This window comes from Python bivittatus, unplaced genomic scaffold (genome assembly GCF_059951505.1).
Source record: "Python bivittatus isolate LINGU-HERP-01145 unplaced genomic scaffold, Pbiv_v1 ctg000590_np1212, whole genome shotgun sequence".
In the NCBI taxonomy this organism is placed as follows: Eukaryota; Metazoa; Chordata; class Lepidosauria; order Squamata; family Pythonidae; genus Python; species Python bivittatus.
The window spans coordinates 5,227,029-5,246,046 of NW_028277086.1; the positions used below are offsets into that span (position 1 = coordinate 5,227,029).

General features: G+C 37.1%; 1 protein-coding gene across 4 annotated transcripts in view; it reads left to right on the forward strand.

Moving 5' to 3' along the window:
- The window catches only part of PTK2 (protein tyrosine kinase 2), a 224,564-nt gene that overhangs the window by 32,761 nt on the left and 172,785 nt on the right, over nucleotides 1–19,018 (forward strand). The window contains exon 1 of one of the 4 annotated variants that reach the window (XM_088148914.1): nucleotides 1,287–1,393. The exons of the other annotated variants lie outside the window; for them this stretch is intronic. Coding sequence (XP_088005040.1) covers nucleotides 1,357–1,393 — 37 coding nt within the window. The 5' untranslated portion in view covers nucleotides 1,287–1,356. Of the gene's footprint in view, nucleotides 1–1,286; nucleotides 1,394–19,018 lie in introns of those variants that run through there. 4 annotated transcript variants of the gene reach the window in all.

The window sequence follows — 19,018 nt, forward strand, 5'->3', positions numbered from 1 at the left end:
CAGAAACTCTCATAGTTTGGGTGTTTAATGTGAATGGATGATAGATTAGAAGAAACATTACACATGGCAAGGTTGAGAGGAGTAGAACAAAGGGAGAACAAGACAGATATCAAAGAAATTAGTAGGATGTCCTTGGAAGAGCTGTGGGTTATTGTTGGAAGTGCAATAACAGAGAGTCTGAAGGATGCTTCTGCTTATGGAAGGAAGTTTGGAAAATTGTTTTTAAAGATTAGGAAATCTAGTAGAGGTGGAATATGCTAAATCTTTGCTTCAGTGAGAAGATAATAGTGATACTCTTAATTCAGATATCATTATTTAGCACCCAACATATCTAGTCTGCAGTATTAACTTTTTATTTCTTTCTTAGAGGTAATTAATTAAATTTACTCAATTTAATATAGCTGCCCACTCAGAAGACTCTGGGTGACTTAAAAAATCCAAGGTAAGCTTGAAAGTGCAGATGACGCTTGGTGAATGTTTGGGATAGAAGATGAGCATGATTTAGAGCAGTGTTGAGTTACAGTTTTTGCAAAGATATAGCTGTTCATATTTCACTGAATTAATTATGCATCTGCATGAACCTTTGATTTAAATATTTAAATCATACCAAGTTGAATTTAACTTGTATAAAGTACTTGAACTGACATTTTCTGAGTATATTCAACTTCCTCTTTAATTGTGTAAATGTTAATAAAACACTAATGTTGTTAAAGAGAGAATAGATCAGCGATCTATCCATACAAACCGAACCAGTGCCAGTTGTACTGGGCATTCTCTGTATTTGTTAACGTCTTAATTTTACATAGGAAATCCAATAACACATTCTTTGGTTTAGACTGGACAGTAATCTAACTTGGTACAAGCCAAACACATTAGGAGGCTTAATACTGTAACAACAAAAGTGTTTCCCTAGTTCTGTTTTAGGAGACAGAAAAGTGTGTGTGTGTCAGAGAGGGAATTGCTCCAGGCGTTTTAGTGTTGAACTGTGTTCTGCCTAACAAATGGGGAATTTAGCAAATTTTCAGTTTCAGTGTCTCTATAAGATTACATTTCTTAGAATGGACTGAAGAAGATTCTAAGAATAAGCAGTTTTTTAATGAAAGGCTAAAACGTTTCTCTAGTAACTATTAAACTTGTACTGGTTTCGCCCTATTCCCTCTTATCATTAAAGGTGCGTAAATTGCTTTCGAAGCAAGGGTGTGTTTTGATTTCTGCCTACTGTGAAATTTGAGAACTCCTGGGTATTTAGAGAGTTGACAGGAGGAGCCCAGAGCAGTAGACATAGCTACAACACATTTGCAACAAGGGAATTAAGCACCAATTTTCACTCGAGGCTTTAATCCTCTGCAAGGGCAAATGCAGGTTCTTGGATTTCTAAATTGTGCAAGTAATGGTATGTATTTCTATTTCTTGGATGACTAAGGGATGACCAAATAATTTGGGGGGAAAATGGCCAGCTGATTGTAGGGAGGTTCTGATGAAAATAAAAGTTCCATTTTGCTGTTTAGATTTAAGTTATGTTTCTCATATATCTCATTTCTAAGTTGTAGTAAAAGGTCCTGAATAACAGGGAAGTAATAGCATAAAGAAAACCTTATCTGAAGTTTCCAACATTCATTGTTTTGACCCAGAATGGTTTCTTTCATGTGCATTTAATTGATTTTTGTAACAATTCAAACTGTAATCTTGGAAAAACTGTGCCCTAATTTGCTTGGTTTATGGTGTATGGATTACAGTTTCATGGTACTGATGAACTCTTATCTGTATAAGTAGTTACTGATATTGTTGCTGTGCAGTGCTTTGCCATATGAAGAAAACTTTATTACTCAATTTTTTAAAATAATATTTTAGACAAGATGTGCTTTTCTTCTTCTGCCTAATACTTGCAGAACAGAATTGGTGTAAGGAGATAACTTATTTTTGTTTTTTTGTAGCCTATAGTTGTAATAACAACTAATGTGCCTATTCCTGTCTTCTAACTGTTGTTAGAAGTATACTTTTCAAAATATTGCTTAGGATGTCGGCAGTTTTTGTCTAATCAGTTTGCTGCCCTGCATCTTCTCAGTGTCTTCCTTTCCCTACCTTCCTTTAGCTATTGCCATCCATGGCTTTTTCGCACCCACCCACTGACTCCCTTCTGCCCAGAATATACTTGTTCTAGTCTGGACAAGGAACACCAGAAACTAGGTGTTCTCTGCATAGAACAGTTTATCCCCAAATGCATTTTCCTTATTTGCAATTTACTTCTCACAATTTAAAATATTGTTTTAAAGTAATTTACAGCTTATCTATTTGAGCAATATCTGTTGTCATCTGTGATCAGGCCATTAAAACCAACTAATAAGGGAAGCTGTTTCTATTGGGGGGTGGAAAGGGAAGTAATAATGCATAGCAAATGGTGCTATGTCCAAGGGACATCAGTTGAACTGAAACATTTGAAGGACTGTTTACCATTATCTTCCCTGTACCGGTGCTTAAGAGTATAATCTAGTTTTGCATTACTGCTTCAGTCAAAGGAGTGATCACAACCAACTCAAGGTGATAATTGCTACTTTCTTAACCATACTGTATTTGGATGGTTCATCTAAATAGAATAACATTTTGGGGAGGTTATAAGAAGTTTACCTTCAATGTAGCAATTTCCTTCTGGTTGATGTATGTGTTTTTGTGAAAAACACTGAAAAACTAAAGTTCCTTTGGAAATTAGATTTTAAAACTCTGGGGAAGAATTTCTGCCTTCATATTCTTAATAATATTACTGCCATAAATATTTGAATCACTTCATGTGTTGGCCATCTCCTTTTGGCAGAAGAGATAGAAATTACATGATTAAAATTACCCTTGTACATCTGTTCTGCATGTAAGATATTGAAGAACCAAAATGTTGATGTAATAGATGTTTCCCCTTGTTATTTCTTTTCAACTTTTATTGCTGCAGAACAATGAGGGTCATAAGTATGCATTTAATATCTTAATTCAAAGTATTATCTGTGTTTTATTCATTTTAAATATGGATTTGCCCTCCAAATAGCAGAACCTTAAGAACTACAGCTCAGTATATAACACAGGAATATGCTGTAAATAGAAGTTGTATTACTGTTCAGGAAATACTTAAATTTTGAAATAATTTTCTTTTGATTGTATAGCTGTAACTTTCATGTAATACAGTATTATTTATATAATCAAACAATCCTATTAAAACTCAAACCACATTCATATTATAATGTTAGCAGACTTCGAGAACCAGTGTGGTGTGGTGTTTAAAGGCACTAGGCCACAAACCAGGAGACTGAGTTTTAGTCCTGCCTTTGGCATGAAGCCAACTGGGTGCCTTTGGACCAGCCCCTCTCTCACCTGTAGGAAGAAGACAGTGGCAAGCCACTTCCAAAAATGTTGCCAAGAAAACTGCAAGGACATGTCCATATAGTTGCTAGGGCTGACTCGGGTGGAGGGGAGAGTGATTGTCATTGAGGATGTCATATAGGAGAGTTCATAGTTTGGTCAGTGTAGCTATAAGCCAGGCACAATCAGTGGCCATGCTGGTAGTAGTTGATGAGTGTTCAAGCCTAGCACATCAGGAAACCAATAGGTTGATAAAAACTATCCTAAACGTGCTTTCACATTTAAGTCAGGTTAGCCTAAATATGATTGCTTATTTAAATTCAGTATCTGTTAAGAAGACCAGTTGTTCTTATAATATAGGGCCACTGTGGAGTCACCAGCCCAAACACAGCAAGTTCTGCTTTTATAGGTCTTCTGCCAAAAGGCCACAAAATATTATTTTGAAGGAATGTTCAGGACTTTTTTTTTTTTTTTTTGCTAGAACTTGAATGAGTTATGTTTTAATTTCCTTATTTGGATGTTTGGCACAGGTCCAAGTGCGTGATGTTAACCACATGATTGCAAGTGTATGTGTAGTTTTGAAAACGTGAAGGTGAGGTGAAGACATTTAAAGACAAACACTCCGTTGGATTCCCACTTCTGCATTGTTGAGTAATTGCTGAATAGTTTAATTTTGCTAGATAAATGTGTATTTAGTAGTGAAAATGTATCTCCAGAGGAAATATAATTTTTTTTTCTTAAAAATAAAAGTTCCTGAATCAAAATAGCTTATGTAAATGCAGCTGAATTCATATTTGCTAAAATGGCCTTGGAGAAAACAACAGGCTTAGTGTTAAAACTGCTTTCTGTAAAATGCCTCAGAGCTTTTAAACTACAAACTTTAGTGTATTTCATAAAGATTAAAACACCCCCCCCCCAATTTTATAATTTTAGAGTATCCGCAAAGGGGAGGGGAAGAATGACAGAAGCAGTGTCATACAATTGCGGTGCAAGCCCTCCCCTTTTCTGTGTGTTGCATGCAATACGAAAGGGACTGAACTTTTCCATTTTGATGAAAGCAGCAAGATCCTGCAGACAGCCATGCTGTCACCTCTCAGCACAGGAAGACAGTCATCTCCCTTTTTCTGCTTCTTTACTTGAAATTACATTCATGCTTGCTATTCACATGTGTTTTTTCCTCCTCCCTTGCTTGCATGTAGCTAAAAGGTTGAAGACATATCTACAGTATTGTGTTGCTGACATCGGATTGGTTTAACTGTAGCATTTGCTTCTTCCTTGGAATCTGTCTCCTCTTTTTAACTGTTGGTAGTTTCAAGATTTGAGTGCTTTTGTTACAGTTGCAGTGGAGTAAAAAAAAAAAAATACTCTGGACAGTGGATGTCTAGAAAAAGGAAACTATTTACAAAATTGTAGCACGGTTAGGATGACCTATTACACTCTGGATCTATTCAGTAATTTCAAATCAAATTTTGTTGATGCTAAATTATCTTCTTTTATAGCCATAGTTTGTCCTTCTTGTTTTGCTTTTTGTAACCGGTATTTGGTGACTTGTAACAAAAGTTTCTAAGATCAATCAGCATAAATGATTTATAACCCTAAAATAAACTTGCTCAGAGCAAGGACTTACAGATTCAGACAGTTATGGAGAGAACTCTTTCTTGGAAAGGGAATTTGTTTTTTATTTGTGTCAGCTGATCACTCTCTGATCACAGTATGTTAGCCTCAAGTTCATCGCAGAGTGAAAAAAGAGTTGCTTTATCAAGTTTTCTTGTACTATGAGGAATGTTGCTTTCATATTCAGAAAAAGGGGCTAGTTTGTTTTAAACTATCTAGTCATTCCAGTCTTCTGTTTAAGTTCATTGCTTCATTGTGTCCTAACAGGCATTTGGAGCCTGATAGCATATTCACAGATTATGTCAGAACAAATTATCCAAATATACATAAAATCTGAATAATTGCCTGCTTTGTACCATTTGGGAAGCAATTAAAATGATTTAAGGAAAATTTCAATATAAGAATAATTCATAATTAATCTAGCATTAATATGACTCATTCCCCTCTCCCAGCTTTCCAGAAAGTAAAACAGGAAGTGGTTTTGCAGCTCTTCTCCCTAAAATTGATTCATCTTCAGGTTTTGACATAAGCTTTGGCAGACTTAACGATTTGGCTGTAAGTTTACTTGTTGGTAGCAAGCCTGTTCCACGTTATGCAACATGATCATATCAGCAAATGGATTGCGCCGTTATCTCTCTAGGAAAGAAACATAGAGTTTTTTAAGCTGGTTGTTTCCCACATAACCAGACAGATTCTGCTGCATGTGTGAACTTGCTGCCTTGAGTTGTGTCATGTTATGACTAGATGAGATAGAGGAGTTTACATGCATACATCTGAGTATGATAGTTCCAGAAAATTCAGTCTCATTGATTATTTTTATAATACTGGTTTTCTTTGTTCCCTCCATCTCAGTTTTGCATTTTTGTTTGCCTTAGATGAAACTGTTTATTAGGGCTAAATAAAGAATAATGGCTATACATGATTTCCTCTATTTATCAGCTCATCTGAACAGGATAATTTTAAAAAACAGGTTTATATCCTTTAGGAATTAATCTCTTTTAGAAGCATTGTTCATTTTCTCCTTCGACTAACACCATCCCAATATATTGAGATCAGAGAAATCTTTTGAATGGATATACATCCAAGTATGCCAATCCTTTAAATTTCTATTTGGTCAGTGGAAACCAAATGGCAACAGGAAGTGATAGATTTTCATTTTGCTTTCACTGATTGTTTTAGAGTGTTTGCATGCCACTCAGTTTCTTAACAGCCTAGAGTAGCTCATAGAAATAAAGTTAAAAGAAAAGTACAATTTAAAAAACTTTAAAACATTGCTAAAATAAAATAAATTCTAAAATAAATATTAAATGTTAAAAACTGTTAAAATAATTTGATAATATTAAAGGACCTGGGTAAACAAATATATTGAGCCCCCTCCTAAGCTGTAAAAAAGGAGCCTTTCTTCAACCCCAGTGCAATCTGTTCTACAATATTGGCCCTACTGCAGAAAAAGTAGAATTAATTGGAATGCCAAATGTATCCATGATGGACCTGAAAAAAGGTACCTTGTTGGGGATCTAAAACGGCAGGGTAGGCTATGGGAGGTAGGAGGTCTTGCAAGTAACTTGATCCTAACCATGTAAGGCTACATACAGTGTGAGGGTTCTTTACTTTCCAAAGACTCGACATACCACAGCATAGCAAATCTGTAGACAATGTTTTATTGCAGCACACATCTTCTGCAACCACAGATTATTGCTGTCCACCCCTCTAGGACTTGCAAGGTGATGTTGCCATGTAAATATGTCTTTAATATTCAGTCCTTTAATACTTAGTTCAAACAAAAGTCCATTAGTCCTTAAAGTGGCATACAACCTTCGTCTCCTTCCAAAGGTTCTTATGCTGGTTGGGATGAGGTGCTGTTTCATGGTGGTGGTTCCTCTTCTGGTTGCTCCTGAGCTCCTGGCAAAGCTCCAAGCTCCAGGTAGGACTCCCACCAGGATATGCTGCTCACCTTAGCTTGTGGTTCTGGCGGTTGACTAATAGCCCTCTTGCCTGCTTGTAATAGCTGCCAATCTCCAGATGTTGCCTCCACTTCCCTGTCTGCACGCTATTTGCTTATCTCATTTTCTCCTACACCCCTCCCCACTTTCTCTTAACATTTGTTTTTGTAAGCTAAAGGCCTGGGTGCGGCTGTGGCTGCCTCTGGACATTGGCACCTTCTTGAAAACACCAGGGTGTGGCTCATTTATCACAGGCAGCTGGAATGCCAGCTTGGATGCTTGTGAGTAAAGTTGTGAGTGAATGAATGAATATATGAGGGAAATGAGGTGAGAAGCGTTTCTGCCCAGCTGCAGCTACTTTTCCAAGTGCAGACAGCAACCCCAACTTCACTCCGTCACATACAGCATTCTGATAGGGGGCCCAGGAGACAACCAGTGAAGCTGTTTGAACATGGTGGTTCTGAGGACCTTTGAAAGGGACCATATTTTATCTATGTTGTTGTATTCTGGCCCAGTTGCAATTTCTGAACTGTCTTCAAGTACTGCCTCACAAAGAACACGTTACAGTAATCACCCTTGAGGTTAGCATCTCATGAGTCACTGACGCCAGTTGTCTCTCCCCTATGTAAGCATGTAATTAGTTTACCAGTTGAAGCTGATAGAAGGTTCTCCTTGCCACTGATGCTGTGTGGTTGTCCAGCATCAATGCTGGATTCAGGAGGAGCACAAAACTGCAAACCTGATTCTTAAGCAGGAGTGTAATCGCATTTCAGAGAAGGCATTTGTCCATCCAGTCTCGAGTTCTAGGATGCAATGTCTAACATACCCTAGGAAAACAGGAGGAAACAGCTATTGCAAAAGAGAAACATCAGCCAAGGGGAGGGGGAAAGTGTGACAAAGAGACCCAGGTTAACTCCACCTTAATTACACCTGGTATACGTTGAGTTGAGCGGGAGAATTGCTTTGACAGAGAGGGTTTCAAGAGTCTCTTACTTTATCCTAGTAGCAATAAAGCAAATGGTTTTTGTTTCCTGAAATTTGCCAACCAACCTTACAGGGGCAACCATCAGTTTTGAAAGTCTGTCAAAACAAGACAGAGTTTCATGTTCAATTTTTACCTAGTATAATTAAGGTAGAAGTGCTCTGAGTCATGCTTCCCGCATTCTCTGGGTTGAGGTGTCTCTTTTGCAACGGTCCCGTTTCCTCTTTTACTTTCTCTATTAGACGTTCCATCACAAGTTCATAGGAAAAGAGAAGTATCACTGAATATCAGCATATTGATGATACGTAGTTTCAACCTGAGAATGATCATTCCCAGCTCAGGCTGCCCCTGTTGGTGGGCTAAACCCAGACTGAAAAGGATCCATGTAGTTTTTCATTTAAGAGCTTTTGGAACTAACATCTTCTGGATATGGAATAAATAAATCAGCTGGGTTCAAATATGGTTTCTTAAACAAGGGCCTTAATACCACTTTTTTTAAGGAGCCATGAAAGTCTGCCTATAAAAAAGGAAGTAATATCCTCAGTAAATGTTGGCAGGGTGAATTATTTAGAGACTCTTACAAAGCAAGTTGAGAAAGGATCCAATTTGCCAATAGTGATATGATCAGATCTAAGATTCTGTTTTTTTTCTTTATGCTGACATAAAGTTGAGTTTTGAGAAGGTTTGAGGAGCATCTATTTTTGATTTTGTTTTTTGCCTCTACTTTGCTGTGTTCTGTTTTCTTATCATTAGCTTTTGTTGACACTGCATGTTACAAGATATGAATGGATGTCATTGTATGTTTGAATGTTTCACCATAATGTCATGGTTTAATAATTTTCATAGCAGGATAAAATTGTAATAATTTTGAAATAAAAAGTAGGAAGGAATCTGGGAAACCAGTTTGAGATTATAAATGCCCATAAGCATTTAATATATTTACTGATTAAAATATTTAATCAGTTTTGATGTATTTGGTAGTATAGCTGCTAGGAGAGATATTTTAAAACATTCTGATTGGAAGCAGAAATGGATATATTAAGCAAGCAAATAACATGACCATTTCTAAGATCCATTGTAGGCATTTACATCTAAATGTCATGTAGTAGCTAGTTGAATCATGCCTGTCTTTCTGCCATATGCTCTAAGGTTGCATTAAGCAATGGCATTGATTGGTGCCTCCATTTTAAGTTGGTCAGGTCTGTTCACTACCCATAAACAATAAAGATTAATATGGATTAGATAGTATTTGATTGATGAAAAAGAAAGGTTTGAAATGCTTCATAGAATTGAACAGGTGTATCGTTTTATACTTTTATACCTCCTCATTATAGGGCTGCCAAGACATTCTGGTGCCTCAGATCAATGACACTTTCTGTCACTAAATAATATTTAAAAACTTTCCTGCTTTAAACTCCTTTATTATTCTTGCATTTAAGTAGGACTTAGGCAGAAAATGTGAGCTGCCTTGAAAGTGTTCTGATGGAAAAGTGAGTTGTAGATCAGTATGTTCCTCTAATCTATCCTTAAAAATACATTGACGCATAGTTTGGTGCCATTGTACCCTGCCATCTGGTGAGGCCATGTCTGCTTATTTATATGAAAATGGCATGGCAGCTTTTCTGATGCATTATTGGAGATATAGAATCTGATTGCTTAATGTTGGTAATTAGTATATCACTGCTCTCTGAAAATTGTGTATGTATAACATTGACTAAATTACTAAGTTTGAGTAATTTTCATCAAGGTGACAGCACAGTAAGCACCAAACTGTTGAGTTTCAGGGATTAATTTTGGGGCCATCTTTACCCCATTTCCTAATATTTTGATAAGAGGAATCTTTATCTCAATTGGGAGTGTCCTGCTTTACAAGGCTAGATTAAATAATATGGGGCCATGGCTGACGTATCTGGGACCAAATCTTCAACCAAACTGGGCATATACACTGTATTAAGTTACTGTTATGACAGCTGAAGGCTCAGCATGCTACTGATTTTCTGTTCTCTTTATTCATTTGACAAGGCTCATGCATTTCAGTTTTAACATTTCGGCCTGGTTTATGTACTTTGCTAGATGATGAGCCACAACTGACAGATCTCAATAATTTGGGTTTCAGTATTGTATTCAAGCAAAACCAACAAACTTACTGCTTAATGTGATGTTTTGAAACCCAGACTATGTCTAAGGGTATTATTTATTAATAATATTTTCAAGTTCCTATAAAGTCTCAATGGCCAATACAGTCCGGTGTATCTCAGATAATTTGATTTGCTTGAGTTAAAATTACATTTTAAAAAGATACGTGCCAATATGCCATTATGCAAAAGGATAAGAACCTTCTCACCTCAGGTCGTAACTGCTGAAAATCAGTGGCATATTTTCTTGCCATTTTGAGGTGTAAGCCCTAAATTAGATGCAATACCATTTCAAAAACAAGAAGAAAACCAAATTCAGTCCCCCAAACTACCTGCCATTTAGCACAATCTATTGGCACATTTGGGTCTTAGCTTCTGTCCAATGTAAAATGGTTACCTGAACATTGGCCACCAAACATTCTCCAATGAATTGGCATACTGCCTTCCTCTAGAATCATTTCTGTATTTGCCATCCAAGTGACTGATTTTATTAATCAGAATGGACCAGTGCTCTTATAAAGTGATTGACTTTGGTACTGTATTCCAAAAGCTTGTACTCATGAAACCCATCAAGTCTGCCTGACTGACCATCCCAGAGCTTGCTGTCAATATGGGGTCTAGATCAGAACAGCAGAAATTACATGAAAGCAGTAAATTACTTTCATGTATAAGAAAGGAAAAAGAATCTTGACAATTGCTGTTGGATGGAATTGTCAAATCAGCAATCTTTAAAGCAATGCTAAAAGTGTTTCATGGTTATCTTTCTTAGCTATGGAGATTGCTACAAAATAATTGATGGGTTTTAACATTTTATTCATAATTAAAATGGAATCTTAAAACTAAAAAAATAACCTTTACTGAAATGTGCAAGATATGTTACTATTCCTTGATATATTCATGAATTAAAAAGGCCTCTTTGATATCCTAGTGGGAGAGTGGAAATTTTTGTAAAGAGGTTTAATAATTTTCACCTTTACTGTAAAATGATAGCTGAGGAAATATAAAACAGCAGGGTTATAAAGAACAGAGTTCGCAGAACATTTTATTTAAAACATTGCTATTCATGAAGTTATTTCTTGATTTTTAGAGTTATAATGCTTCACTTTGCATTTTGAGACATTGAAGCTCTGACTCCTGGTCATTTTCCTCTCGGTTGTAGCTAAATGCTGAGTTTCCCTTTGTGTGATAATTTGTGTATCATGCTTTGGTGACTTTTTGCTAAGTTCCTAAGTAGTTTACTGGGGGGGGGAGATGTGCCCCGTAAGGAAAGCTTTAGGGAGCCTTATTAATACTGCTGTATGAATAAAAATAAATGTGAAGCTTTCAGGTGAACAAGGATGGGCACACAAAATTCTGAACAGGAAGAGATTCAAAAGAGCGATGGCTGTGGCTGTTCCCCGCTTAGGATTTATTGTGGCTGCAGCCAGAGTTAGCAAATACGTTTACCCATCTGGCAGGCTGGAATTGTCTCGTCAGCTGAAGCTAATGGACTTAGTGATGGGCGCCTTTTGTTTGCTCTGCCGGACTTTTGAGTGAAAGGAGACAAAAGAAGTTCCACCAGCTTCACTGTACCGTGTGATAAGCTCACAAGCAAAGGCTGCTGTGTTGTGCTGTGTGTGAAATCCGAGGGAAATGGTAAGCAATGCTTTAACTGCGTGGATTTAACAATTCAGTACAATAGACTGAAGTGGGAAAAAAAAATCTTTGAGGAAATCTCCGTGGAAAGACGACACTGTGGTAAGTTGCTAATAAGCTGGTGCTGCCTTTTGGCTAGTGTAATGTATGTCAGGTATAGTTACTGCCTCTCCCTGGTCTTAGGTCTTTTGGTTGGGGCATCAGCATCATATAAATTTCTTTCTGCCTTTAGTTATTATTCTACATTTGTTTCCTAATGTTGTTCATGTTCAGCGAGCAAATGTTGCACCTCCTTCCCACTTCTTCCCCCCCCCTTTTTTTTTTAAACTCTTGGTCAGGCAGGAATTTAAACAATATGTAAACTTCGGTAGTTTGCCACTGGGAAATTCTCAGTTGTTAATTTGTGGATGATAAAACACAGATGTACTAAGAGAAGAGCCAGTCTAATTAAAAAAAAAAAAGCTAGAACTGGGCTTTAATCATATTTAGATACATTTAAATCAGTGGAAATTTGAATAAGTCCCAGTGATTTTGGTGGATGTTTTCCAAGTACAATTTAGTCTAGATCTCTGCGGTGCTTATTCAAAATAGCAACCTGTTGTGGATAAAGCCAATTATGATCTGTTGAGAAGTTAATTTTAGAATAGTGTCCTAATGAATAGACGTATTACTGTATACATAATAATTCAGTCTAAATAGAAACATTGGAGTAAGTTTCAACCGTTGCAAACCAGATGAAGTTACAATTTATTTAAATACTTTGTGAACACCATTGGAGTGTCTCGTCTATTTGTGTGCAGAATATATTAAAATATAGCCTATATTCGCTGCAACAGATGGTTGGTAACAGACAAGGTGAACAAGCCATTCTTCAATGCTCTGCCTTGAGAATTTGGTGGATGGAAACAGTGTGATTGATGAAGAAATAAAAGATTGAGGGACATTTTACTTCAAACTTTGATATGAGCTCTGAGATTAAACTGTTATGATTAGTTTTTTTTTAATCTCATCCATAGCTTGTCACTACTTTATTCTCCCAGATTACCTTGTACTTGATCATGTGTAAAATCTTTGCATTTGTAATAGTATATTCTTGTTTGGTTATTGGCTTATTAATATTGCTTGACTTGGATCTTATGCCTTACAAAAAAAGGAAAGTTTGACAGTGGGACAATGTGGGAAAAATAGTATTATCAGGACAGTAACAATTTGGAGAAAGGACTGAAATGTAGCTGTGACTTCCTGAGTGCAAAATTCAATATTCCTAATTTGCTCGAAGAATGCTTCAAGGCATTTGTACACAGGTTTGGAAACATGCTTGCATTTAACATGAAAATTCAAATGCTCAGGTCTCTGGTTGCATACCAGCTTCAGCCTTCAAGTGTGATAATGTTTATAAAATGTATTAATTGCCTTTCCATTTAAATGCCCCAAGCAAAATATTTGATGAAGATTTGCACAGCCTTTGAATGTTGGCCAGCAAGGTATCTGACAAGTCCTCTATTCTTGTAATACCTGTGAGCAGAAATAAATGCAAACATTTTGATTAAATTAGGAAAATTTCTTTTGGTTTCTGTATTCATTGTAACAAATCATACACACACACATTCAGCAGCTACATTTCTTTGCTTGTCAAGAGGTACTCACTCTCAACTAAAGATGCTATTAATACCAATCTTTGAAGTTAAAAATTGCTATGCAGTATTGAGAAAAGCCCCAATGTCATTATGTTAATGCATGCAAATTGATTAATCTGCCCAGCACATTAAGGGGAAGATACACTTCAACTGTTTAAACACTGATGTGCATTAATAGTGCTGTGCTAGATAGAATCATTCATAGGCACATAATTATTAGGTTTGAATATGTAATTCTTGTCAGTGCTCTTTGGTATTTGACCTTTGCAGATATTGCACAGTTTTCTGAAGTTCAGGAGCCAAGATTTAGAAATTCCCTCAAGCAGTTAGATTAGAGGGGCAGTTCACAAAGTCAGTCATACTACCAGGAATGAATTTGCTTTGACAGTGGTCTCTGGAATTTGTAATAAACTGAAAGCTCTTCCTTTATGGTGAAAAGTGGAACTTTGCCTCCAGAAGGGAGGCACAACCACTGGAGAGACTGTTTTAAAGAGGCAAATTATCTGATGCATTATTTCTCCACATTTTGAAAAGCACTTTCTACATCTTTTTTTTTTTTTAAGTCCTGTAATATTTAAAATTTTCTCCTTAAGTATGCTTCTTATGAAGCCTGTTACTCTTTACTAATTTCAGCATTCCAGTTTTTGCTTTAGATTCTTCTTTTTGAGCCATGATATACAGTGATGCTATGGATGGTTAGATCCATAGAGCACAACATAATTTTCCTTTCCTCTGAGATTAAAAGTCACCATCTTAAGTTAAGAGATAGGTATCTTTCTTTTTGATCACCACCCCCCCACCCCCCAAAAAAACCCCCAACCCTACAAAACCACCTTACAGCAGAAGAGAATTAAACAAGGTAATGTTGCCATTGGTGGTATTGCCCTTCTCTCTGCCTAGTTAACCAGGATTTTGTAGGAGGACCTTTCTGGGCAGTTTTTCAGCCTTGCTATTCAGTTGTAGCATGACATGCATTAAGAAACGCTGAATAATCCTTGCCTCCCTTGAATGATGTTCCTAACTGATTATCAGCAGAAAGATGAGGAATACTGCATAGAGCCTTTCTACTGTTTGGGGCCGTTACTGGTAGATAAGCCCAAAGTGGGGTCGTTATTTTTCAAAACACACTGAGCAGCTCCAGAGGCATGCTAATAGTCTTACTGTTGCTGCAGAGGGGAAAAAGATGTTGGAAAGAAAGGCAGAGCAGCTTCATTTTGCAGCAGAATGAAATTATTTGGCTACAACCCATTACCAAACCCTTAAGTTACATTTTCCAGTTCAATCTTATATCAGTACTGCAGGTGTCATAATTGGGGTCAGTTTGATTTGAATCAAATCTGTCTTAAAATTAAAATCACTGTTTGGGAAGACTCAGTAGAGCTCACAAGTCAGGAAGATTCTGTTCCTCATAAATTTTACTACAAATGGGTGAGTACTCCTTGCTATCGCTCAAAGAAAGATGTAGATTTTATTTTAAAAGGCTAAGTAGATGGGGGTTGTTTTATAGACATAAACACCTCATCTACAGTTACAGACGTTTCAGTAAAATATTCCAGAATGGGAACTTAAAAAAAAAAAAAGTTACATGCATCATGCTGTCCATTGCTGAAATATTGTTTTTGAAATTAAGCAGAACTGACAGAGGTCAAAATATGTATGACGTGTGAACTGAGTCACAGTTGCTGCCATGAAAGGTTTTCTTTTCTACAGCTTGCAATGGATTATTTTTATTGAGATGCATTTCTGTATGTCCAGGTTATTTGAAAATATTCCTGCCTTTTGTTCTTTTAGATTCTAGTCAGTGGGGAGGGTGTGTCTGACAAAGTGACCAATACAGTATGTAATTTAGGAGCTCTTTTTTGCAGCTAACATATAGTGGCCAGGGTTTTTAAGAGCAATTTAATTTGCAGACATTAATTGTTCTCACATCCATGATCTGTATATTACTTTGCCTACTTATTTACTCAGATGAAGTTTCTGTAAAGTCACAGGAGCACTGGAGTTATTTTGTCTGACTAGTTGGCCACCCCATATGGTCAAGAAATTGACTTGTTTTATACTCAAACGTTGAAATAAATTTTTGTATTTGAAGGCAAGATCATTTGAAAAAATGTTGTAAGATGAATCCAACTCATTTCCTCATGTAGTCAAAATTCACCATCTTATATAAATTAGCCATGCACTTTCCTGTTGCAGTACTAAAGTTTGAGTACTGTAACTGGCAGTCTTTCTTCCCAATGAATGGGAGGATGGAGGAATGACTAAGTGTGTGTTACAGAATGTAATTTGGATAAGTTGTATGTTTAAAAGCTCTTCTCATATTACTGCAGTTTATTTCTGAAATTGCTTCGGTGTTCCTTGATCTCTGTGATATAGTGAAACTCAGGAAAGCATTTTTAAAGTATATTTAAGATGATTACTCTAATTTTTTGCAGTTCAGAGTATGGGGCTTTGTACTTTGTCACAAGTATTGTCTTTGATATATGTTGATCTATGTTAGATCACTGATCCATTTCGAAGATAAACCAAGGATGGCATGTAATGCAAACTAGGCTGTCTTCATGGATGATTGGGTATTAGGTGTCATAGAAACAGGTTTTTATAGCTAGCTAGAAACAGCTGTAGTTCATTGAGGCCGCTCCTTGTTCTTTGGCAGCACATTCAGAATCTCAGCAAGCCCCAAAAAGAAAATATTATGAGGTCTTTTCCTATTGGATAGTAGAAATCATGAATATGCTTCAGTTGATACCTTCCAGGGTTTCTGTTGGCTGTGCAAATATGTTTCTTATTATTTCATGCTTTTAAGTCAGTTGATGCATTACATGCAAAATATGAGAGGTATTGCTCAAACTTTGTGCAATTGTGGACTAAATATTTAGAAAATGTGGGCACTACCAAATTAATCAAAACACATTAATCTCTCTGTGTTTTCATCTTTAAGATCATGAGGGTGCATGTTTTTTAGTGAATAAGATATTGATTATAGTTGTATTTCCATATGCCTTTTCATCCCTTCCAGATTTAGATGTGTTTTTAAACTAAAATTTTAATCTAAATTAAGTAATTATTGATTACTTGAGTTACTTTATGTAACCTATGTCACAATGACTACTATAGCTGGCACAAATTTGTTTTGGTGGAGAATGGTCTTCAGTGAAAACCTAAGTATTAGGGGGGTAGGGGGACTGGATCCCCAACTCAATGAAATCCCATTTTTATATATTTATTTTTCCATTTCATAGTGACACTTTTGAGGTTGCTTCTGTGAGATCACAGTTCCTCTTAGCACAGTACATGCACTCAAGACCTATTCACAATAGTCAATTTACTGTTTCTTAATATTCATGTTGCTATTTGCATTATCACTTATATGCTTCAGTGAACCAGTTTCAGCCATTGATCTGGTTTCACAAACTAGTTGACTGATAGTGTATGTGGGGAAATAGGGTTTGAGGCAGTGAGCGGACTGTGGCCAGGCTAGGTTGTGAGGAAGTAGGAGCCTAGGTGGTGAGAAAGTTCTGCTAGCTAGGCCAGCTGATTAGCAGGGAATGCAGGAAGTCAGGAGCTGTGGCCATAAGTGGGCTTTGGCCTACAGTTTAATGGTGGCTAATACAGAGAAGTTGGGGCTGAGGCAATGAGCCAGCTTTGGTTTGACTAGCTGACTGCAGGTAAAAGTGCAAACAAACCATTCTGTAATTAGCTTCCTATATCATATGGCCACATATTAGATATAGCCTTTATACTATGGAATAGATGAAATATGATCCTGCTTTGGGGCCTATTGTCTTGTCACAAACAGATCACTTCCTTGTGATGATGGGTTTAATTAGAACCGCTAACCTCTGAAGGGAGAAAAACCAGATACCTGAAGGATCCAGAAAGTTTCTGGACAGTGCTTGATGATTTTCCTGCAATCTGAAATGTGGTGTTATAGGATTGGTGTTAGACCCTGGAACTCAGAGGTTGTCAGGATGCTAGACAGGATTGCTCCTGAGTGGCCTCTCCTCACCTGCAAATTGCAACCAAATCCTTGGTTTTCTTGATGTGAAGGAAATGAAGCAGGTGAAGAGGCATCTGGAATGAGACTGGTAGAAAACAAGAAGTGATAATGGCTGGTGCATCTAAACAAAATGGTCATCTGCTCACTCCTTAAAAGCTTGGCCTGCTGGATACCTTGATATGAACAAGATGTCCTGACTCTAATCTCCCCTTCTTGGGAAGGACTGTGGAGAAAGTGGTGGGGCTGCAATTACAGAGGACTCCGGGGGGACATGGATTATCTCAGGACTATCTCCTCGCTAGAGTCTGCCTAATCACTCCATTCATGCTGGGAGAAGCAGCTGATTTTTTGGTGATGGAGCAGGCCCTCTGGAATATCTTCCTTTAGAAATTCATCTGTCTCCCTCATCGTCTGCTTTCTGGAAAAAGCTAAAAACTGAACTCTTCCAGAGGGATTTTGGGGCCTGATGCTGTATATTCTGTTTGGGTTTTATCTATTTTATTCTTATTCTGTAAACCATCAAGATTCTTATGATTGTGGCGACATACACATTTGATTAATAAATAAATAAAATAAATACATTATCTTGACCTATGGCACTCTGGATTCAAGCCTGGGCATGGAACAAAAACTTTATTGGTTCTTCTTGTAGAACCTTTGATGGGGTTTAGGTGAAGGGAGCACAACTAGGTCTCTTAACAGCTTTCAGTTCTGTTGACAACATTGACTTTTTGGACTACATGCGAAGGCTGGGAATTGGAAGCCCAGTTTTATGTGGTTCTGCTTCTGTCTAAGTAAGCTGGTCCAGTCAGTGGTGGGGGAGAAGTCAGGCTGATGGATGCTCTATTATGAGGAGCTGAAGGATACGGTCTTCTCACTTATTCTATTTAACATCTAAGTGAAGCTGCTGGAAGAGGTCACTGTCATTTTGGGATGATACATCATCAAGATGTTGATGATACCCTGATGTATATCTCTAGCCTGAGCAAAATGGGAGATACAGTCGGTGTCCTGACGTCCTGCCTGCCCATGATCAGGGTCTGGATGTAGAAAGACAAGGTTAGATTCAACCCCAGCAAAATTGGCTGTTAATTCAGAAGCTGCTGGTTCCAAGACTGTACCATGACTCTCAATGGGGTTGTGCCCTGCAGTGTTTCCAGAAGAATAGTAGTGCAGTGGTAATTTCCAGACAGGTAGCTGCTTTAGTTTGTTCCATCAGAAATAGCCTTGTGGAATCTTGAAGATAGAATGCACTTATTACAGTGTTAATGCTGCAATCAATTTTCTGGTCTTTAAGATGCTGCAAAAGTGTTCACCATTTTCCATCCATTATGTGTATCTTGGGCAAGAGACAAATACTTGGATTCTGTCTCTTTTTGGGTGCTAAAATACATTCCTTTCTATTTGCACCAATGGTGCTGGTTTAATACATGTACATTTCCCCCCAAAGTTATTGGTCGGTGTCTGTGTGACCTCTTATGCAGATGTGTGTCACGACGGGTACATTAAACAGTATTTCTTCAGCTGAAATTCTGCAGATTGTTTTGGTTTACATATTCTTCTCCTAGGAGTTCATGATTAATTTTAATAATGAAATAAGATCGCCTTACAACCCTGAGAAAATAACACTTTTTAAATCAATTTCTTTCATCTGGTGCTGCAAATACGCCTGATTGTAATAAATCAATATATTTGATGAAAAGATCTGAACTAGTGTGTTGAACAAAAAA